Below are 24,960 nucleotides of genomic sequence, written 5' to 3' on the forward strand. Positions count from 1 at the left end.
CAGTGGGTGTGTCTTTTAGTACACATTTTACATATGTGTTTAAAGCGATAAAGATAAAACATGGGGGGAAAAGATCAAACCATTGATATGTCTGTATGCATTCCTCCAGGATGTGCAATAGACAAATGGCCGGTGTTACCAATTTAACACACACACTTTCAGGCTCCTTTTCCTGTTGTTCCATTTACAGGATAAACACACTTCTCCACATTATGCATCAGTCTCTCTCAGTAACAGTGTTAATAATGGTTATTACTGGTTACTGCATATACACAATGTTGTGATAATGGTATAAAAATACACAACATGTTATGTGCTGTTAGATTTATGGCTAGTTAATGGACTAATCTACTGTTTTAGAAAGACTGCAGATCGATTCTGGGGCTTTCTATGGACAAAATAATAAAATAGAAAAAAAGGGTAAAATACCTACTGTTGCCACGTAACTGCATCTACAACAGAGCCAGCATTCTTCATGAACCTGTGAGTCAGAAAAACAGAGTTATCTTTACCTGAGTGGCACTTTTTATTCAAACATGAAGACAAATTCAACCTGTGATTTTCACACTTGTGGCCATTAATATGATGATAAGATTTTACCCACCAACTTAACTGCCAAGACCTGGGGATGTGGAAATATTGCAAGAACCTTTAGGTCAGGCAGGCAGACAGTGTATAAAACAGGTTTCCAAATTATTTGGAAAGTGTAAGCAAAGGTGAGTTCACCAAAAATGTCCATTTTAACCATCCATTGCACTAAAAAAAACTGCATGAGTGCAAAATCTATCTAGTTTATGTGAAGTAAATCACATAGTTTTCCAAAGGCTTAATAACTCTACTCAATCTTTGAGGGGCTTGATGTGTACAGTATGTCAACAGTAATAATTTGTGTTGTAGTGTTAACTTAATTAAAAGTAACCTTTTAATTAAGTCTAAAAAAACATGTATGCATATGAAACAAAAGTTTGGCTGTGAATCATATGTTATATTTTGACCCAAAGATCTACAGTTGCACAGCTGAGAACTGACATTCTTCCTCTGGCTACTGAGGCTGGCAGATTGAAAATAAATATATGTACAAATTGTGTGAGCTGTGTGATTTGGGAGAAGTGGAAAGTGAGTCCCATTTTCTTTTGTCATGCACATATAAAATATGGATCTGGCTTATATCAATTTGTGGTGTCGCAGCTATATGTATGACACAATAATAAATGCTTGTTTTGAAACAGTTACATCTGCTATAATTTAAACCTTTATTTTCACTTCACTTTTAGGTAACATGGTAAAACTGCAACCAACAAATATTGGAGAAAAAAATCTGTTTAAAGCCCTGGTTTTGTAAAACAGCACTTTAAGTGTTTTCTGGAGCTGTTCCTGTAGCCTGTAGAGTTTACCTTCAGTTAGTTAAATACAAACTCCAAACATCCCATGAGGACACAGAAAAATGTTGTGAACCAAATCTACCTTTTAATGGGCTCATCCTGTACACAAACATAAACTCAACACATACAAAGTCCCTCCCGCTGTCTGTCTTCCTCCTCCTAAGCTTATTCATCAGTGTGTGTGTGTGTGTGTGTGATTTCTAGTCTACCTGACCCAAATCGCTCCATATTTGGGGGTAACAGCTTGTCAGACATGCACAAATGTGTGTCTCTAAACTTTCACCGCTCTGGCTTGTTTAGTCTGTCCAGCTCTGATATTTGAACTGCTGAGCAGCTTGGTGTCTAATTCATCTTATTTCCTGAGAGCAGCAGAGTAGTTGAGCTGTCAAACACAAGAGCCACCCCCTCGTAACAGTGTCAAACACACAAAAATCACCACGTCTTTAAATGTGTCACCCGTGACCTGCGGATACTCCAGCTCTCTCCTCTTCATCCTCTCACTCCTCCTCTTCTCCCCACTCATCTTCTACAACCTCCCTTTCCACTGCTCATCAATCAGTCTGAACTGTACAGTACACATACACACATCGGTGCACACAAACACACACCTTTAACTTATGAGTAAATTTGAAATGTCAGTACTGAATGAGATAAACAGCAGTTCCTAATGGTTTCACTGATGTAAGTAGCTCAAGTTCATAGTGGAGGGAGACACATATCAAATTATTCTTTCTCCTCTGTCTTCCAACTACCTGTCAAAATGTGTGTGGGACATTGAAACATTAAACTGTTCCATTGCATGTTTCTGCACAAGCACTTGCATACATGCACACAATTTTAGCTTAGTTTAACTTTATTTAACAAAGCCAGTTAAAGCTAGAGCTATCTATTCCACCTCTGTCACTTCTCATTGTCTTGTTACCTGTGTAAAAAAGAAATCTCCTAAATCTCTGTTGACAGACTATTAGAGCATGATAACAGCTTCCTTTCAGCCACCCAGAACAGAAAGTAGATGTTTAATGTTGATGGTTAGTGCCCAGTACCAACTCTAACCTGTTTACTCAAAAAACATGAAATATATAGCTGTGTTTAATCGGTATTTAATCAACAGTGGCAAAGAGCAAACTCTATTAGACCTTGCCATGGACACAATATTATCAATATTGTCATGTATGTGAAACTTTCATTTAGATATATTACACACTGAACATCTGAATGAGCTATTTAATCTTTAAATTAACTTGTTTGGTAACTATATAGCATTTAAAAACATATATTTATAAACATTTAATAAATTGTTTACAACACTTACTACTTATGGGTGCCCGCAGGAGTTAAAGTTATTGACAAATACAATAATAAATGCTTATAGCTGCATACAACTAGTGTGTTACAAACCATTTATTAAATTAAGTTTATATACTGCTTATAAATGCTAAATTGGGTGGTTAAAGTAAGTTTTATTTAAAGTGTTACCACTTATTCAAATAAAATTCTAAATTCAAGTTTTATGTTCTTGATAGCATTGCGGTATTTTCTTATTCAGGAAAAGAAAACATCTCTCCATAAGGTCACACTTTATTTGGATCGTCCAACACTGACAGAGTTGTGTATATCCATCCATGTTTAATTTTCAGCCTGTGTTTGTTGTACAGGGCCACTGATGCATCCATTTCAGTCAGCTTTGTTTCCATTTCAACAGACAGAAAAGCTCAGAAAGGCTTAACTTTTTTTGGAAATGATGAATATGTTTGAGCGATGCCGTCATCTATTTGGTCAGTAGAACTGAGAAAGCATTTTTTTTTGTCTAAAAGGAGTTTCAACAAACTAAGACAGTCAGTAACACCCAGAAGTAGCCTGCATACCTACATTCCATGTCTGATACACAGTTAATCTGAGGGTTGTGATTAGAGTTAATATGATCAGGGTAGAATTAATGCTTGAGTTACATAGAGATGCAGCCAATATAGGCAAATGACATTTTGTAGAATGTTACTCTGTAGGACTGTCCAAATTAAACATTTGCAAGGTTTTATCCCATATCCTAACATTTTTGCACCTGTGTTTCAATTTTGTTAGTCAATTTCATAAGTTGACATTTTATTTTCAATGCACCAATAATCCACATTTTGGGAGAACACATATTTGCATTCAGAGTACATTTTGTGGCTCAGGCAGCTGACCAATTGTAAACTTGAAACTAAATTTCAGGGCAGAAGAGTTTAAGTTGGTTTTTAGGATGATACCAATGGCTTTAATTGTTTGAACTCATTTACAACAAGTCATGTGTCTATTGCACTAATGCTGACCATTTTCCAAAGGATTTCATTCAACATCTTTCAGACAGCCACTGGTCTAAAATCATGTTTGGAAAATATACTTTCATGGACTTTAAACTTTCTTGAGATTGGTAAAGAAATTACAAAATGAGTCTGCTTTTTTGTCAAAGTTACATTATTGTGGTGTTATAAACTGTTCCAAGAAGTCTTCTTGTTGGTGTGTTCATGTGCTTGAGAGTAACTTTGACATAAAAAACGTTGGCTGGCTGCCAAACAAAAAAACTGCCAAATTCATATAATGATTTTATGTTGCCAATGTTTGTGTATTGTTGTATCTTCTGGGTTTTCTCTCCCCCCACAAAAAAAACCATAGCTTGTGAATGCAATTTTCATTGGCAGAAGACTTGGATCTCAAATGCTTTGAAAGCAAGAACAAGAAAGACCCTCCTTGCAACTACATTACCATGTGGCAAGAATGTAACTTTGTCAAAGCAAAGTTAATGTTCATTGTGACAGTATCAGTACAGCAAGTGAGTTTAATGTCTCTTCAAGTTGGTATTCATATTGACCTGAATGGAATCAGTAGCAAGTTAATCTGAAAACTTACGTTCACCTTGAAAAATGGTAAGCAGTAAAGTGTTAATGACTTTTAGGGAACAAGCATGGTATTGGTATAGTTATATGGTATTTATTTGCAGTAAAGGTATGACTAAAAGGTACGGCATTACAGTCTCAGGAGGGGACAGGCTACAGTTGATGAGCTGTTAGATAAGCCATCAGAGTCGAACTGAAACTGGTGGAGCTTCTGGGTAAAACCAGCAGGTGGGACGTTGTGCCGTCATGTTATCAATCAGATGACACTTTATTTAGGCTGACATGGTATAACTGGAGCTGAGACCCTGAAACCTGCGGAGTGGAAATCCATAAACACTGTGTGCATTAAACACAGTAAAGCTCAGTAAAAGACCCAAACCGCCGCAGCATACTTTCCACTACCTCCCCCCCCTTTTCCCAGCAGGATAGCCTAACAAGGACAGGAATCCTGCCCAATCAATGTTTTACTTGCTGACTCACCCATCCAGCAGCAGGATGGCGTTCTTTCGGGGTCGACCTGCATTGGGGCCGTAGAGGTGAGCTCGGTGGTAATAGCGCACAGACTGCAGCAGGGTCCGCAGCTTGGTGTAGTCCTGAGCTAACTGGGTGCTGTTGACCGCGCGACCCACCATGCTGCGGTAGGCATTAGGCTCTGGGAAGAGGAGATGCAGTACACTGAGCCAGAGAGATAAGAGTTTATACAAGCAACAGTGGGGAGGTGGCAGAGAATATTGTTGTTGTTGTAGTCTGATCTTGCTCTCCTAGAGAGTATCCAACAGCCAGTACAAAAAGGGATAATTGGGCAATTCACAGTAATACAGACAGATGGACTCAGTGTCAGGGGAATGGTCCAAGCACGCAGGGTGGCCTTGCAGAATCGGTAAAACAAAGAGAGTGAGGGAGCTACTTTCCCCAAAAGGAGGAAAGCTAAACTTTTGCAGGCCCACTGCTGTTTTACCACTCTACTGAAGAGCATTGGGATTATATCTGTATCAGGTTGTGTTTGAGCTGTAAAATAAAACTTTCAATATGTCTGTTTAATGTGTGTATGTAGCTGTATCTGTGCTATATTCCAGAAAACTATAATTATAATAATATTAGCAAATTTCAAATGATTACCTTTTCATTCAGCCTCTAACAAATTTGCGTCTGCATTGTCTGGGTGATTTACTTAAAATGATAACTTTTATTATGGTTCAAGTACTCACAAAATTTTTCACATGGTCCAATCGATGGATTTTGCATGGTACTTTTAGGCTTAGGCAAGAAAAAAGGTTTCTATTGTGAGTTTTACTACAGATTAAATTAAATGAAAATATGAAGTGATGTGCAGCAGGGAAACACAGGGCTTTGTGTGCACTGCAGCTCCCCAGGAACACAGATGGTTAGGATGACATGAGGACTAGCAGTTCCTTTCATCCCTGAATGAACCCTCGCCTTAACCCTTAAACTGCTAGACTCTCACTTACAGCTCACTATCTAAATAATGTCTCAAATCAAAGCTGTTATAACCAGTAAATGTTAAATGAACAAAATGTGTAACTGCTTTATCATAGCAGTTTTAGTGGAGAAAAAATTGGAATTCTGGAATTAAAAAACTTCATTAAAAGATCCATCATTAAAAGTGAAAGTCCATTGAAATTCAGTTCATTATGTATTAGAGGTGACATGTACAAGTATAAATTGTTAAAGTATTCATTCAATGTTTCTGAGCGTAAAAGTTTCCAGTAAGCTGCAGGAACAGAAACCCACCACCTCACCAGTTACTGGTTAAGTTAGAAAAAGTTCTTGTGTGATGTGGGAAATGGTTTAGAGATGAGATTAGAGTTGGTTAAGTGTTGACATTCGGTTAGTTTGGTTAAGGTTAGAATAACAATTTAATTTTTAATTTTTCAATGCAATGCAAGAATCTTTATAACTGTGTTAAAGTATTTCTTGATTTGTTCTAGGACTAACTCTTGACAAATATTTATGAACTTATGATCTAATAATATACATGCAAAATTTTACTCTGCAACCTTGGGTTGCAGGGAAAGTTAGTAAATAAAAGGTGCAACATTTCCACTTGTAGTGAAGTAAGAAAGTCTTATCAAGTAAAGTTGAGGTACTTCAAAACTGTACACATATCTCAGCAACACTTAAGTACAGTAAGAGAAAAAGCACACACATAAACTTACTTTATCATGTTATTTAGAAGGCACTATGTGGTGTGTAGCTGTACTGACCGTTACCCAGCTCCCAGGAAATGTTGTACTTCTTGCCAGCACCGTACTTCAGGAGGCTCAGGGTGGAGGAGGTGTTCCAGGAGTTGTCTGGGTTTCTGTGCAGCGCGTTGAGCCCCAGGATCAGGTGCAGACCAGCACAGTCGGCAAAGTTGTACAGTTTGTCTAAAGACCTGGCTGGGAGAAACCCACAAAGCAGTTGTAACTTTGATCCTTTGTATGCACCTGGAATCACATGACCATGTGAACATGATGGAGAACATGTGGAATTGATTTACTGACTCGCATGTCGATGAACTGAAGGAATCACCTTCTATTGTTCTACATCCATATCTGAAACTCAATTTTTGGTGCTCTCTGTTCTATAACCACCTATATTTGCAGCTATCTCTGTTCTGTTCTTGTTGTGTAATTGAAGAGAATATAAATATGTTAAACAGCTGTTTTCACTTTTGAGTTCAAACTAAAAAGGCATGTTTTTATTGTGATTGTAGTACTGTGCACAATATGAAGCATTACTGTATATTTGAATGTATATCTTAAGAGAAATAAAAGTGGTTATTGTCACATGAACAATTTGGTCATTAAATTCATGTAACATGTCTAAATCTCTCTAAATCTCTCTTTTCAGTGCTGAGAGAGTACAAAAGTCACCAAATAAAAAAAATTGTCATTGGAAAAACATTGGGTTTGTCCATTTAAACAAACAAGCTCTTTCCCATGTGACTCTTAAAAGAAGGGTGGCTTTTTCTAAATTCTTCAACCTCACTAAATTGTAACATATACAATTAGCAACAGAGATTACATTTCTCAGCAGTAATGTGTATGGAAATGTTGTGTGTACTGTATTTTGGATAAACTGCAAGCTACCGCTGGGATTTATTTTGCAATCAGTTGTTGTGTACCAGGTACTGAACTTTGTGTTTGTGCATGTGTGTCCATTTGTACACATGACGGCAGAGTCTCGTCTTCAGAAACATTCAGTGAGAATCCAGACAAACTGATTTTCCCATCATGGACTCCTGTGGAGTGTGCTCCTCAAAGCAGCCAGCACAGAATCGTTCTGTTCTTCTGTAGCTGAATGCTCACTTACGTTTATGTCTGCTGTCTCCATCAAAATACATTATCCTCACTGGGCAGTAAAGGATGAGGGCCTACAACAGATGTTGGCATTTGGTGAGAGTGCCAAAACTGTTTGTTTATATTCTAATGTGCGACTGCAGGCTGCTCCTGGATACCTCAGGCTTTTGTTTTGAAATTTAATCTGTTTGGAGTCATTCCATTACCGTAAATATTACCCTGAACTCCGATCTTTACTTCCTAGGTTCAACAGGAAACAGATGAAGACTGTGTGCCTCTCTGGTTCTGGCTAGAATTTGCCCTCAACTGTGGGTTTGGCACCAGCTGAGCTTGCTAACTGATTGCTCCGTCCAATGTGGAATGAAGACAAAAGCAGAGCAGACCAGGGTGTACGTGAGGTTATTCTTCTGGATACATGTCAAGCTTTTACGAGCATGTGAACGGTTTAAGATTGTCTAATATTCTAATATTTAATGAATGAATGTGAGAGATACAAATGTCTGGCCTTAAGTCAGAGTCAGAATACATTTGAACACCAAACAATGCTTATGAAGTCACACTTCAGCTCAAATGTGATTTTTTCTTCAGCATTTACTGTAAGCTTTTATTTCCAATAGAGCATTGGTTAGGTATAATCCACAGAGCAAATAGAGAGAACAGAAAGATTGCTTGTTGCACCTGGCATTAATTCGCTTTCCAGCAACAGCAGGAAAAAGCCTGAAAACAAAAAAAAAATGCTAGCGGTAACAATGGTTTTATTACACACAGTGCTCTTAGGGAGTGTATTTCTCCTGAGTAAACTGTCTGTTCTCCATCTCATTAATAAGCACCAATAATGTTATTATCATAACTCCTTCCCTCTGTGGTTAAATCAGAGTGGTGTCTGGTTTCAGGAGCAGAGTTGAGGGCAACGGGACAGAAAAAGTAGCGCCAGATGTGGCTGTCAGGATGAGTGATTCCAGGCCTTTCCTCACCTGAGATCTGAGCAGCAGGCGACCAGCCTTGCTCCAAGACACAGCTAGCAGCCCTGCACACACATCATAAAGGCATAAGATGCATCATGCTGCTAAAAATATAGTGTCTCTGCTGGCAGGTCTAAGAGAAGCATATACAATCAAATAAATGTCTATGTGTTTATGCGTCAGTTTCCTGGGGAATTTTATTCTGTTGATTCTATTTAACGGCAGACAAACTCATAGCTGGCTTTCTCGTGTCAATTTAAAGTTATTTTGAACGGTGAGGTCAAAGGTAGAAAAATTAATGTTTTGCAATGCTGAGAGTTTAATATTTTGCACTCATTACCTTGTTTTGTTTTTTGCTTAACAAATATTTTCAAAAGTTTTCATAAACTCCACACAATAACATAGTTATAGTTTCAAATTCTCTTTTCGTTTCTTTTTTTGAAATATTCATATTCTTACAGCACGGCTGTGAGTGCTTTTAAGGAGGAAGTGGATCAGAAGTTAAATAATTTAATTTATTTGTTAATATCAATTAAATGAATGGCTATAAATACATAAATTATTGTACATAGTAGATGGAGCTGAAATGATTCGATTAATCGATTAGTCAATCAACAGAAAACAATAGCATAATTCCCTGAGAACAGTCTATCCTTTAAAGGGTGGTTAATCCTCAGTTAGCCTTCAGGTGAGCACTTACTACAGTTTCTGTTTCGGTAGCACACACTAACAACAGCTACTAGCCAGAGAAGGAAGTATAGCATTACTGGCGAGCATAGCTGAGCTCTCGTTTATCGTCTGACAAGAGCAGGGCATCATATGCTTTCTTCCAAAGAGAAAAGGATGCTGGGTAGATCCACTCTCCTGGTGTCAGGAAATCTGCAGATCACTAAGGCCAAACATGAAAGAGCTTCTATACAGACACTAGAAAGCCCTGAAGCTACAAATCTGTGATCTCAGTCAGACGAAAGTAATGACATTACCAAGACACTGTTCGTCTGTGTGTGTATGCACATGCACACACACGGTATGTGTGTTTGTGAGCTGTTGCCGCTCACTATCACATCTGTGTAATGTTTAAGAGAAGAAATGTAGCAGGATTCAATGAAATATGGAGATAAATGGTGAATTTAGAATAGCAGCACTTATTTTTATTGGACAATAACTCTCCCAAATGGGAACAATACAAATGATCTACTGTTTCACAAACACACATAGACAATCAATCAAGCCAACATGAAATTGCCCTTACTTCTGTTAGAAGTATCAGCCCAGTAACAAATGGTGCTCATCCCAATGACAGTGAATAATCTCTTTGAGTCAACATCATTATTCAGTTTGCTGTTTTTTTTTTTTTAAGAATGAAAGTTTCTTATGTTGTAATATGGTTTAAAATGAGACAAAAAATTCTCAATAACACATAATACAATGAAGGCCTGTTTAAGAGGTCAGACTTTACTGTACTCACTCAGCTACAAACTTCTCTTTTATCTTACAAACAGTCCAGCCAGAAACAAGCGGAACAAACCCAGAAAGCTGTGGGTGCATGTGGGTGCGTGTGTGTGTGTGTGTGTGTGTGTGCTGGCGTGCCTTTGTGTGTTTGTGTGTAGCGGAAAGAGTGGGGTCTGGATATTGTCAAGCTGTCTATCTGATAGAAAAGCCAGTTCTGTGAAGCAGAGCGGCTGGCAGCATCAGTCAGTGCTATGCCTCATTTCTGCAGCTCTGCATATTCCCTCAAACACTGAGGTACACACAGGTCTATGTACAGTGGGCCTGGATGCACTCACACAAACAGTGTTTGCTGGTTTATATACCACCCACATGAACTAGACGCCCATCTGAAGTTTCCAATAAAATAACACTTTTCTTTGTTGCTGCACCTTTAATGAGTTATTGCTGGCTGACAAGACAGGTGTATTTCTCCTAATGCAACTTTAAATTGTGATTTGTTTTACTTACAAGCTGCAATAAAAACTTTTATTATATCATACACATATCCTCACAAAATAAGGAAATGCAAAGAGCTGTTATTATGGAAGAGACCTGTTTTGGGGACCTTTGGAAAGTCTTCAGATTGAAAAATTGACACATTTTAAAAAAATTTAAATTTTTACAGACAGAAAACTACAAAACTGTGCCCTTCATGTGTAATGCTGTGTTAGGAATATTTCAGTAATACAATTAGCAATAAAAAGGCAGGTAGTTTAATGAACAAGGCTATGGATGTGACCTGACAATCAACTGCCAACTGCATCAGTTTACAAACATTTCATTTCACGTAGCCAAAAAAGGGGGAAGGAACAAACATCATCTTCTAACATTTCCTCCCTCAAATTCAAATTCAGATGATTTGTGAAAACAATTCTGGTCTTGGGCTTCAAAATCTCAGTTTAGAAATGCTGATATCTTCCTACATTCCCCATCATTTTCGCCTTGAGAGAGAAAATAGGGAGCAAAGCAAAAACTTTGTTTTCTGTCTCTGGTTTCATTCAATACAGAAATATAGTGACTTACTGCCAGACGCAGCTTACTGCCACAGCAAATGTCAATTTGGATGTTTAGTCCCATCAAAGTCAGTCTGGAACATACAAGCACACACACACAAACACACACACACAAAGAGACTTGAGCTGAGTTCTGGCTTGCTTTAAAAGCCAAATCAAAACCGAATCCTCAAGAGACATGTGCAGACAGGGGAGAAGGCTGTTTAGAGAAATTAATTCTGAGCCTTTTTTCCTGTTTATGGATACAATGTGTTTTTCCATATCTAAAGATGCACATGTTGCACTCAAGCTTCCAGAGCTCTTAAAAATGCATCGTAAGTGTCCACACTGCTCATTCAACATGAACTCATAACATACCTTAAAATACGGACCTATGAGACCTAACCTTTAATTTTTGATAACAATTTGATTCTTTGTGAATTAGAAGCATCGATTCTTAGGCAAAAAGACATGTGCATGAAATGTGCACTGTAATGAACATCATGTTCATTACACTGTTCCCATATGTAAGAGCAGAGATGCTTGTAATTTTCTCTGTCAGCTGTAACAACACACATTACATTGGCTTGAAGTGTGCAGTGAAACACAAACACACACACACGCACACACTACATTTCCATTGTGAACTCAGTGGGGAAAGCATGGTTGAAAGGCTATTCTCAGACTGTGCATCCATCAAATTGTTCTTAACATGGGGACAATTGTTGATGACAGTATTTAAGGTTTTACCAGATGGATTGAAAAGTAATTTGCACTCAACACACACCACGTGCACACATGCAGTCACAGACAAACAGCATGACCAGTCATGAAAGATATGGAAGTGAACTGCTAAAATAGCCAGGAAAACCCAAGGGCAGCACATTTATCATCAGCTCCTCCATCATGGCTTCACTCTCTTTTCTCCACCAGCTCCACTGATTCGTCTATCAACTCTCTGCCTTCTGTTTCTCATTGGACCAGTTCCTCCACTAACCAGTTACTCTGTCGCTGCAGAAAAAGACAATGTGACTGAAGCAAGGTCATCTCAAGACTGACGTTTTCAATTTGCAATTTTTCAAAACGATAGTCAAAAGTTTAAGAACAGCTATCGATGCAGTTTGATCATTCATCCATATCGGTCAAAGCCAGACCAGTATACTGTTACGGTCTCTGTATCGAAAGCTATTAAATGCGGTGGTTTGCTATGTTCGTATGGTGCATCTGCGACTTATCCTGACGTTAACTTGACACTGCAACTTAGGGTTGCGCAGAGGGAGAAATGTGGTTCCAATATATTGTGTGAGACTGTGCTGCTCCACCAGCGTGTTGCACAGAACCCAACGCCTCCATGTTTACACACACACACACACACACACACACACACACACACACACATCTCCACATGGACTCTTCTTTCATACAGGGTGGCTCCACTCCAGCGAAACCATTCAGGTCAAACCACTTTTGTATTTTGGAAGAATTCAAGATATGTGGTGGGCACCTGTTTTCAATTCTGTTAGTAGAGGGGGACCGATGTGTGTGTGCACGTGTGTGTTTGTGGAAACAAGAGTGTGAGGGAGAGATTACCTCAATCTGTGAATTTGCTGTGACTAGACTTGTGTGTGGCCCTCTTCTGCGTACCCAGTGTAAGGAGAGGAGATGCAGAGCTAGTTGACAGAGATGGTGAGTAAGATGAGTGGTATGTTAACAGACACTGTTGTCGATGTAAAGTACATCCACTCTCTGTTGCTCTGTGTGTGTGTGTGTGTGCTCCAGCCTAGGCAACAGGCTGCGGTAGACAACAAATCAAAGACAGAGAAGTGGACAGAGAAGTGGACAAAATAACATCAACTGCCTTTCATTGGCTTTGGGCCATGTAACTCAAACCACTTGTCAAGGGAACAGGGTGTGAGGGAAATGCATATGGGGTGTGAGTGGTTTTCACATCTGTTTGGCAATGGCCACTGTCTATCACTCCCTAATGGGAAAAGTACGCTTTTTGGATACTAATGACCTCACTGTGTTTGGCTTTTAAAGAAACAAGGTGTGTGGAAGTATTTGTTTCCCTGGAGAGAAACATCACCATGTCTCTTCTCTTTGTCTGTGTTGTGGAGCTACCTACAAACCATAACACAACCAAAGGAGAAGGAATTTAACAGACATTACCATGAGCCAAAACTGTTTATGAATCATCTTGTTATTATAAACTGACAGGCTGTTTAGTAACTTGTGAATCTAACTGAAGCTTCATCTCCATTTAAGGAAAACAAATCTCTTAATTATCAGATGTTTTAGGTGGCCACAAGTACCTACAGCTTTTTTGCACAGTGCAGTCCATTCTACTATTCAGATGGCCAACCCTTAAATTTAAAGTGAAATCACAAAAGTCAACCCTTATTACTGAAAGGAAGTAAAAAGCCTTTTGAGATACATTAGAAATGTTCCTTTAGCATTCAAGCCTCTGAGTGAGCAGTCCAGTGTACAAGTTTGATTGACAGCTGAGCTGGCAGGGGTGCGGAGACAAAATGTAAACAAACTTGTGTAACTGTAGCTTACAAGCCAAGTGCAGACAGAATTTTGTTAGCAGTGATGTTGAAGAATAAGGACTACACCATTTACCATTTAAACTGAACAATCTTAAAGCTGCAATAATCAATATTTTATATCAACAATGGATCAAATGACTATGTGTAATGTGAAAGGGGTCGCTCATAAGGACGAACCCACAGAGAATTATCACCAACTCTGCAGTTTCTCTCAGCTCTACAAAGCTTTATATCATCTTTTAGCTATTTGTTTTGGTTTTTTAGTCCTTTGGTTCACTCAGCAGCAGGCAGCTCTAAAACCAACTGTACACTACCTGCTCAGCACCAAACAACAGACAGACAAAATTAGTGACTAGCTGGTAAACATAGTGGATCATTTTACAGCTAAAGAGTTGGCTATTTTTGCCAGGTAGCGAATATTGGATTTACACTCGCCAGGTGGCCAGAAATAACACAATCCCTGATTAATGCTAATTTTGTGTCTGTGTAAATAGGCAACTGTTTGCTAACACCTTAGCCATGACAACTAACATCACTAGGTGATATCTATGTCAACTTGTTCCATTACACCCAATTGACAAAAAACACAAAACAACAAAAACATCAATTAATGGTTTTACATTTGTTTTTTTAGCTTTTTAATGTGCTACATGTGACTAGCTAAATATCTACATTGCCTGCAAAATGACATTAGCAGTGCAATTTTCCCTGGTGGATATTTGTTTGGTAGCTTCTTCAGCAAGCCAAGGTCCAACATCAGACATGTGTCCATGTTTGTAGATAAGAAGGAGATGTTAGCTACAAACCTTATGTGGGTTCTTGTTTGAAGACTTCAAGTACTTGCACTTACAGGTCAGGAAACCAAAACATATTTTTAAACATCTCCTTTTTGGGTACTGTTTTTCTATTTTTTAAATGAGAGCACAGAACATGTACAGTTATTCATAAAGCAGACCTGTATGCTGTAGCAAAGAACACATGCAGCTTAATTTCAGTTAGACGTTAAAAGCTAAACTTGATGTAAAGAGAAGGCTTTCAAGCTCTTTAAAAGGAAATATACTGTAGGCCATATAAAACAAAAACTGCCTCAAGTCCAGCAGATGGGATTTGAACAGTATATTTTTAGCAGTTATGTGTTCAGAGCATCTCTTTGAACACATAAAATCTGATTACTGTGTCAGACATTAATTTTGCTTTTTAAAGGTAGAGCCGTAAAAGCTAGGGGCGTGAGAGCCACACCTGACATTTTTACTAACAGAGATTAGTAACACTGTCACCTCCAAAGAGGGCGGTTGTAAAGCTTCCGCCTCTTATCCGGTTTGCCATCTCGTCACACACCTCTGTTGATGCTGTAATTGAGCTCTGATTGCTCTGTAATTGCAAAGAAACAAGACTCCTGCGGGTAGATAGAGTGAAAGAAGAGGGAGAATAGCCCAGGGCTTTAGTGCCCCTGAACCATCAAAGAGTTTGGACATAAAACAATGCCTGCAGCCCTTCCCATGAAACACCTGCTTAGGCTGCAAACACAGTGCAGATCACTAATTACTCAACTGCAGGAGGAACATTTTTAGGCTCTTAGCAAATGCCTCATAAACAAAATCATAAGACTGGCAAACCAAGGGCAAACAAAACATTTGTTTTGGGGTATTTAGGACATCTGCTATATTCCCAGCTCAAGAAGGGCATCTTTGATCCAAGGCCGTGTGATGGATGAGGGTTATGAAGACCAGATCCCAGGCAGGGCAGCAAAGCAAACACACGGTATCCCAGACTCCCTCTCACTGCTAGAATAATCACCATAATCACAGCAATCATCTTCCACTCTCAAACTATATCCACACACATTACTTATGCTTCAGTTAAACTGGAGGTTCTGTCGTCAGCTGAACGAGCAGAGCCAGATTAAACAGTTAAAGAATCACCAGCTTGCATTACAACAGTTTTATCGGTAAATTTACATTTATAATATCAGATCCTGGAAAAGATTTGAAATGTTTTTAAGAATGCTACTAAGTAGTGTATTGACCACACTGACTAAGTAAGCTATTAATTATTTTATAATTTAAATATAATGACTGATAATAAACCTAATTAAATATAATTGAATGAATGATGGAATAACATTTTATTTATTTACATTAAATTTATGCAATAATTTCATAATTATTCTTGGACAATTCCTGTGCAAATGTGACCAAATGTTTGCCAATGAGTTTAAGCCAAGGAAATAATTTTTATACACAGCCCCTTAACATGTAATAGCCAGATTTTCATATTTAAGTTTATTAATGTATAACTCATTTGTTTACTCATTTCCATTTTTTTAATGCATCTGCATGTAATAAATCCTTGTAAACGCTCGAGCTATCAATGCATAGCCGCTAATTTATTACCGCCATGTATGATGATCAAAGAACAATTTTCAAGGCTTTAAATTGGTGAACTTTTAATTTAAGTGATGCTTATACTTCATTATTAGTGTGCTGAAATGATGATGTGGCGCTACAGCAATGCAGCTCATGTAAAAAGAAAGGAAAAAAATCATCACAGTTCCTCTCAGAAATGCTGGCCAGTGTAGGACGAACACTACAGGGGGCACCTGCCTCAGCCAGGCGGACAGTCTCCTTCCTATAACTCATAACTTTTAAGTCCCACTTGAGTTTCTGCAGCAACCCATTATGACAATGCAGGGAATTGTCCCAGCACTGTGATGGATTTTTCTGCCAGATGTTTATGGAGAAAGAGAATGGGACTTTTTCCAACCATTCACCTTGGCAAATATCTCTCAAAGTCTCAAAACTGTTTTCTAATCAGTCATGTTCTCCTGCTGAGTTTTCCTAATCCTGTCTGTCGAGCACTTAAAGCGCTGCAATGTAAGAATCTGAGCTCATTTCCTCATTTGAAAATATTTTTTACACCATTTGTGCCTTCCATCTTCACTAAGATGTGTTGGCAGAGGATTGCATGCAAGTGAGATTTTCATTTGTTTTTTATTATGTTTTGGTCAATTAGTCCGTTTAGATGTTTGTGGTTTGGAAAAATGACATTCTGCTTTAACACTTGTGGTGGTGCTTTCAACTGATGCAAAAACCATATTGTATGCTAAAAGGTTTGAAATCACTCACATACAGATCTTTTCAGTTTTACAAATAAATACCAATTTACACCCACTGTAGGAAACCTCAATACACTGATCTGTCAAATTGTTACTGCAAGATCATACATCTGAATAAACACTTTTAGTATTTATTTGTTTCATTGATTTGATTTGCACAATTTAGACAGTATTGTATTCATGAGAACCCAATCCAAGTAAAGCAAAAACAATTCAAACCAAAAATACCAATGTAGTGCTTTTATGTTAGGTTACACAAGTCTCCATAATAGATTAGTTAACCATTGTGAACAGTGAATGTAATTGAACTGCAAGAGGCAGAAGTGACAGAGCCATTACAAGGAATACTTACTTTAAAGAAATCACTAAAAAAGTTATTTTATATATATATATATATATAAAACATGATTATTGTTTTATGGTTATGGTGGTTCTGTACTTGTTTATGTTCTACAGTAGTTTGGACCTATCTGCACTGAGAGCTGTAAAATACATTTTCATATTTCAAACAAGTCTTGAAGGTTGTTTGTGGTGATATGATATCACTTGGATGTACTCTGTAGTCTCTGTTAAAATGTGTTCAATTTGTAAAGAAAGAAGCTGGTAATGGAGCATAATAATTAGCTTTATGACTAAAGCAAAATCCCCAGACTAGAAGCATAACATGGACATTTAGCAAGTTTGTAAAAGGAGTAAGGAAACAGAAATATTGCAGGTGACACCAGGACTATGTATCTAGCCAGTTTATACAGAATAAGAGGCATTTGTAAGGGTTCTAAAGTCAGTGCAGAGAAACTGGTTCACATCTGGTGAGAGTAAGATGTTTAGGTTACATCTGGAGGATTTCAAAAATATTTCATGTTGGGAGGATAAGAGGATAAGGAGAGGTTTTAGAAGATGAAAACGCAAAGTGTCCTGTAATATCTTCAATTTATACTCTCAAACACTGTTAAACACAGGAGACAGCTGTATTCCATTTGTTTACAACAAATAAACAAAACATCTGAATCATCAGAATCCAGCAGATCATTCTAACTTTTTATAATAATGTTGCTCTTTGTGAGTTTTACTATCATTTTTTAAATAAATGTGTAGGAAGACCTTGGATTAGGCAGCTCTAACTTGCTACTAGGTTCACCCTTGACAAATGTCAGTCTAAAAGCAATCACTTTTTATGCTATTACAAAAAAGTTGTACTTGTTTTGACTCTTACTTTCCAATGTGTAACTTGTAAAATATATATATATATATAATAAGGATGATGAACGGCAATTTACAACTTGTGCGAGTGTGTCTATGTGCCTGGTGCAAAACATCTCTCTTATTTTGAAACTTCTGGTTGAATTAAAGCTACACAACAGTAGGTCACAATAGGAAAAAAAAGAAGAAAATTATGGTGAATCTGTAAAAAAAAACAAAAAAAACAAACAAACACAAAAGAACACAAAAAGCAGGAGATATCAGTGGTCCAACATTACAACAGAATCACCTGTAGCATCACTTTAGTGTTGAGATGCTAATGTTGGTGTGAATGTGTTCTCCTTGGCCTGGCCCTGTTCCCATGTCTTTTCTGGATCTACAGTAAAGGATTTTGAAGGCAGTGGAGTTCACTGGGAGAGAACGAGTGACGTAGAGCCAGGCTATTGTTGCTGCAAGTCTGGCATGCTGGCTGAATCAGACCCCGGGTTACCTACTCTGCCAGGGGAAGGACCAGGTCAAGCCAAGCCAGGCAAACATCTGATCCTGGTTAGAGGTGTCGGCTCCTGCCATTCACAGCAGAGGTTCCAAACCTCAGGGAAAAGTTTCACTTGGCCTACTCTTGCCTGGGCCACTGCAAGCAGTCCTGTACCCTCCCTAAGGGAATGCAGGTCTGAGGAAAATACCACCGAAACATTCAATTCCACTTTTCCTTTCCGTGCTTCACCCCTCTGACCGAGGCAAATTTCATTACACACTTATGGACTCATAAAATTCTTTCAATAACATAGCGCTGCGTCTCACAGACCAGAGTTCCTTCAGAATCAAATAGCTTCGGAATAAAAGGGCTTGGAGTGCAACCAGCTATAAGAGGTGAAGTGCCTCAACCCATTAGACCAAGTCATGAGTCTAGTTCATTTCTTTCTTTCTTCCATCCCTTTTCTTTCTTTTTTCCTTCTTTACAACACATAAAACAGCTGTATATTACAGACATAAATTAAATATGTTTTAAATGTGTTACACTGCTTAAGTGATGAAAGCCCATAAAATAGTTTACATATTTTCTTTGTCATCTTGTAACCATACATAGGCCAGCATCTAATAAAATCTCCAAATAAAAACCCAAGGCACCAATTACTGGATACTTAAGCCAATTAACAAAAACAGAAACAAAGAGAGACTTTGGCAAATGAGAAAGAAAACAATTTGGTCACACATCTAACATTAAGCTTCCATTACCCCTCTAATGAGCCAATAAACTTTTCGGAGGTGACTGATCTTAAATTGTAGCCAAACTGCTATCTGTGTTGGTCTCAGTAAAAGTAGGTTACCATCCTAACAGCCAAGCCTAAACTGGCTTCCATATGGGTCGGTCCAAGTTTCTAGTATACTTCTTAATATTTACAAACAAATATCCAGGCTCTGACAGAGATGTTGGTTTTGACTTATTCAAAGCTCCATCTGACCAAAAAACACAGCCAATCATGCTTCTCTCACTTCAGTTTACAACATTTTTTCAACTGAAAACAAGTGTAACAAAAAGCCACACTGTAATCCATTACTACCTAAAGCTGTTCAGTAAACAGTATCTTTCACAACAAACAGAAATGCAAAAACAGTCAAGGAGAAAAATCTGCTATGAAGTCCGTTTTACATTTCAGCTGTTTACTGGAATTCTGGATTATGTTGTTAGGATACTGGGGTTGTTTGTTATTTGGCTGGGTTTTTGTTTTGTTTTTTGACAAGGTCTGCACTGAATCATTGTTTTGGAAGGTAGGTGGGCACCTGTAGGGTTGAAGTTTCTAAAAGGAAACAGGATATCAGGCCCTTGCCTGAATTTTTATACAGATGCATTAGAGGTTTGATGTTGGGGGTGAGCAAGAAATACAATTCATGAGCTGAATACCTGCTGATAAAGCTTGCAGATAATTAGAGTTAGACAGTATCTTCACCCTATGCATTATTTGAGACACGTATGCAGCTTTTCTCACCAGTTAGCGATGTGCTTCCTCAGTTGTGCATGATGTTGCATACTCATGTTTCAGGACAGGAATAATTTAGTCAGACTGAATAATGCATGTTGATCATGATCTATTTGAATGCAGAAGCACTTCATTTTGAATAACACTTACTACATTTGGAACCTATGCGCAATTGTTAACCCTGAACCATTTCAGTACTTTAATGCATCAACTAGTGCCAACATAGAAGCCATGCAGATGTGTCTTATGATTTCATTCTCACAGTGAGACACAGATTTTAGTTATAGTGGCGAAGAACATACTAAGTTACTAGGGTATCATTGAGGCCACTTTTTTCATCCATCCTCGCCTCACCAAAATTCTGTTTAAGACCCTAGGTTGACACAGCAGATACATGAGGACAAAAATGTCTCTTGGTAAGTAATGTGTTTCATGCCCATGAATATCATTTTACCATTTCTTACTTTCATTTGTTTTTAACAAGTAACAGACGAATGTTTCAGAGCTCTTCAGACACCATCTTACAAACAGAATAATTAGGAAGTAGCTTCTTCACATATTCCTCTGAGGCCCATACATGTTCTTGTTTCATGTGAGGGCCAGAGGTCAGTCACAGCCAGGAGCGATGTCTCTGGAGCAGGTAGAGCTTTAGTCTCTTTCACAAGCCTTCAACAAGGAAAGACACATTTTCTCAATTATTGTGGGGTTTTTTTTTTGTCGATTTAACATAGAGAACAATGTGAAAGTTGTTTAATACAGTTTTATAGACAAAATCAGATTGTAAATATAAATGTAGATATAAATGCAACTGAGAATTAATTCTTATCTATTGAAATGTAAATACACTAGAAACATTAAAAGTAAAGCCAGTTACATTTAGAAATATTCACTTTTTGATGCCACAGAAATAATATGAAACATGCACTGTTCTGTTTTCCATCTGTAAGTGTCAGAGGTAACCAGAAATTGACGCAAGTTTCAGTTAGTAGCTTGTGAAAGGCTTTTGGAAACACCCTTTTTATTAAAGATGTTTCCTTAAGAGAGCTCTGAGCCTGTTGCGGTGTCTAACAAGTGTGAAGCTACTGAACCCTGAGCACAGCTTTGCTCAACCTTGAAGGCACAGTTTTACGCCACAGGTGTTGGCCGGGTCAACGGGTCTGAACTGCCAGAGCTGGCTGGGATGGTAAAAAGATTGGTTCAGAGAAAAACTGAAAACACTTTTGGTTGGTCTCATATGAAGAAAAATGTTTTATTCATCTTTACATTTTGTTCTTTCTTTGCTCTTTTTGCCTCTTCTTTTATTTTTTTCCTCATCTGTCTGTTGCTGTTTTTTTTATTTCTCACTCCTTCCATCCCCCTTTCCCTTCCCTCTCTCTCCTCTCTCTTATTCTAACTTTGTTCCCTCTCGCTCTTGTTTTCTCATTTTGAGGGCTGAGAGCTGTGCTGTGAATCTCCAACTCAGCAGGACACCATGGAGTGATAGATGGCCTCTGACAAGGTCCAACACAATCCAACCAGCCATATGCTCCAAGTGAAAAAAAGAAGAATTAAAGAGGATTCACAAGTGGCCAGAAGAGAAACATGCCAAACTCTTATGCAAGCAACATTTTCTGGAGTTTACAGTAATATATGGGGGGCCTTGACACAGTGAGATTAATGTCCCCGGTACTGGAGTATGAACACTGGCTGGTATTTCCTCAGTTAAGTAGGCAAACTCACACATTCAGGGAAATGATTTGAAAGAGAAGCAAGAAACAATCTACTTTGTCCAAAAGAATAATTCAAACTATGATAGAAAAGTGAAGCAATGCTACCATGTTAGGTACAAACTAGATGAGGAACAGATTATGGAGAAGAAAAGAGGAAAGATGCTAAATATACATCACAATAATGTTAAGTTTGAAAGCTGGTTAAGCTCAGATACAGTTTGCAACATTACAGATACATGCACATTTGATAAAAAAAAAATGTATTTACACAACATTGCATTTATTGTTAAACAAATTTGCTGCTGCAAATTAGTATTATATAAACTTAATCTCTAGGAGACAGCGTTACAACAAGGAAAGTGTCAGGAGTGCAGAGAAAAAATCCCTGACTGTATCTTACACTTATTCAGAGAAAAGAGGTGACAAAATTTAGATTGAAGATATATATGAAGATATGTGTAATATCAAAGAATTTAGTTATTCTATTCATGCTCAAAACTTACTGAACTCCTCTGATCCTTACTGATGATGACTGGTCATCTCTCGACTACACTGTATTCTCTCACTACAAGTAAAAGGATACTCTTTCCTTGAACACCCACACCCACACACACATGCAGAAATGCAGACAGCATTTGTGTAACGCTAATGAGTGTGTTAAATCCAGTGTAAGTGGTTGAAAGAATAAATAAATAACTTTATTTCCTTTTCCCTTTATTACCTTTCAAAACAATCTGACAAAGTGCTTTATATAATAAAAACATATAATAAAAGCAAATAAGATCCAGAACTTAAAATATAAACATGATAATAATAATTTAAATAATTGCAACAAATACCATCAGATTAAGAAAAAGACATACGATAAAAGTGAGTGTTAAGAAGGAGAGATTTAAAGGAGGTTACTGTGTTTGCCTGCCTGAGATCTCCAGGCAGGGAGTTCCATAGCGCTTGGGAGGAACCTAAAACCCTTTAGTGGGAAAGTTTTCTGCCTCTTTGTTTTTATATACAAGTGGGTTAATAGTCCTCAAACTCACATGCATGGACCCCAGGATAAGGGATAAGAGTGTTGTGAATCCTTAGTGATAACGTGCAATGTTTAGAGTTGAGTAATGTTGAAATAGAGATGTTTAGCTATACACTGCCATGCTAGGCTAGTGGACCTGTTGCTAATGGGTAACATACACAGTACAATAGAAATGCTAATGAGACACGCGAAAGGGGTTTGTTTTGTTTTGTTAACCAATCTGAAGATGCATACAGTGTTAATGCATATATCTCATGTTCTGTTAAACGGTTTTCCTGTGTATGTGTGTTTGTTGTTGATTTTAGAAGAGACATAAATACAGTATTTTGTGAATGTGTGACAAAGGAGTAGGAGTAATATGAGAGGTAAATTTAATAGTTAATAGTTTAATAGCGGTCTCAGTTGTGCAAAGTAGGACTGCACCACTTTAGTCAACTGAGCATCAAAGGACAATTCTGAATCAAAAATGACACCTAGGTTGCGGGCCTTTTTTCGAACATTATTAGATACGGCACCCAGACTAGAGGAGAGATTATTAATGCTGCTAGTACTGGGGCCACAGTGGGTAGTTATAATTACCTCTGATTTGGAGTCATTCAATTTCAAAAAAGTTTTGGACATCCAATTTTTTATCTCAGTGAGGCAGGACATACAATGTGTACAGGATGAATCCATGGTACCAGGCTTTATCGGGACATACAACTGGGTGTCATGTTTACACATGATTTGAACCAGAGATAGCATGTATATGGTAAACAGGAGGGGACCCAAAATAGATCCTTGGAGGACCCCACAAAATAGAGGAGCTCAGAGCCACATCACTGATGCCAACATAGGTCTTCAGACGGTTGCTGCAGAATCTCCACTATTCTATTATAAAAGTAATTAAGAAGTTTAGAAGAAGAAGAAACATTAGCGTAATATTCTTAAACACCAGGTCAAATCACCTCCCTAAACAGTGTTTATAGCTTCCTAGCCCCTACTTCCAGTCACAGTACAAACACTATGACTACATAATGGACAGGCATACACAAACACACATGCACACACACAAACACACACATAGAGCAATCTCATAAATAACGGATGACAGCCTGAGAGTCAAATTAAGGAAATAAAATGTGTCTCACTGGTAATGAAGGAGGCATGTTTCTCCTCAGGATAACAAGTTCATCTGGACTTATACAGAACTGACACACACACACACACACTCAAGAGGTGCCAGCATTTCCTGCTACAGGTCCATCCCATTGGTACGAACTGCCTCAGAACAGTCAAGAACACAGTGCCATGATTTGAAATTTGACACAAAACGTATGTTTTCTAGAGTTCTGGGGGAAAATGTGGAGGTTGGATGTCATGCCAAACAATCATAGGAGAGGAAGGACTGCTTTCAAACATTTCCCATGCATCAGGCTATTAAAATGACATTCGCTTGCAGGTTGCTGGCACTTGTCTCGGGGCATATTGCAAACACATGGAATTACATGTTATGTCTATCCATGATTTAAACACTCTAGGTATTCTCTCGTTCAAGCAAAAACAGACACTTCTGGATCTGTGTAGGCCATGTGGAAAGAGTAAAGAAAAAAAGCAGGCTATATGGCAATCAAGACTGTCACGCTGAGCTTAAATCACTGCTGATAATTGTATACTGACAGGTAAGACTGAAACAATAGCATGTAAATAATTCAGCCAAACACATAAAATATAAGGTAATGTATTCACGTTTTAACAGAGCTCTTTTGTCTGAAGATACGACTCTGTGTTACATTGTAAAAAGCCTTCATGTGTGAAACTGTAATGGTTACAATGGTGTGCCACAGGGCTTAATTCTGGGTTCTAACCTTTTCGTTGTGTACGTGAACATGAGTAATCTAATCACACAGGTTATTTAAAGAATGATTCTTATTAGAGATACATGTAAAACAAACTTAAAACACAACTATGCTAAAAAGATGCACATGGGGGCCCAAGAGGACAATTGCAGCAAACTAAATGCTTGAAAACCGCAAATTTATGACACAAAACCTTTACTGCAGGAAAGTTTTGTTGCAGAGATGGCTTTGAGAAAAAACACAAAACAAATGAGAATGTCTTGTTTCACACAGACATATCAGTAGATGAGATACAATTTAAGTCAATAGGTTGATATAGTGCAGAACATTCCCTCAACTGTTCAAATGATAAAGTTCTTCATGATTTAATGTTAATTTATTAACTATGTTGGTGAAATAAGAATCTAATTTTATTTTAAGCGTTGGACAGGCAGGTTTGGCCGCCAGACTCAGACAGTCATTGTCTTTGGTGTTCGACACAACCACCACATGCCAAGATTTCAATTGGGTGTGCCTGGTTCATGCCAGCAGCATTGTTGGC

At 38.0% G+C, this 24,960-nt stretch overlaps 1 protein-coding gene across 1 annotated transcript in view; it reads right to left on the reverse strand.

Annotated features, from left to right (window-relative positions):
- The window catches only part of hpse2 (heparanase 2), a 54,032-nt gene that overhangs the window by 18,054 nt on the left and 11,018 nt on the right, over window positions 1–24,960 (reverse strand). Inside the window, exons 4-6 of the mRNA XM_044213208.1 lie at window positions 6,481–6,654; window positions 4,736–4,907; window positions 434–481 (exon numbers count right to left, since the gene is read on the reverse strand). Of these exons, the coding sequence (XP_044069143.1) occupies window positions 434–481; window positions 4,736–4,907; window positions 6,481–6,654 (394 nt within the window). The remainder of the gene's footprint in view (window positions 1–433; window positions 482–4,735; window positions 4,908–6,480; window positions 6,655–24,960) is intronic.

The sequence above is a fragment of the Siniperca chuatsi genome, linkage group LG11 (genome assembly GCF_020085105.1).
Source record: "Siniperca chuatsi isolate FFG_IHB_CAS linkage group LG11, ASM2008510v1, whole genome shotgun sequence".
NCBI lineage: Eukaryota > Metazoa > Chordata > Actinopteri > Centrarchiformes > Sinipercidae > Siniperca > Siniperca chuatsi.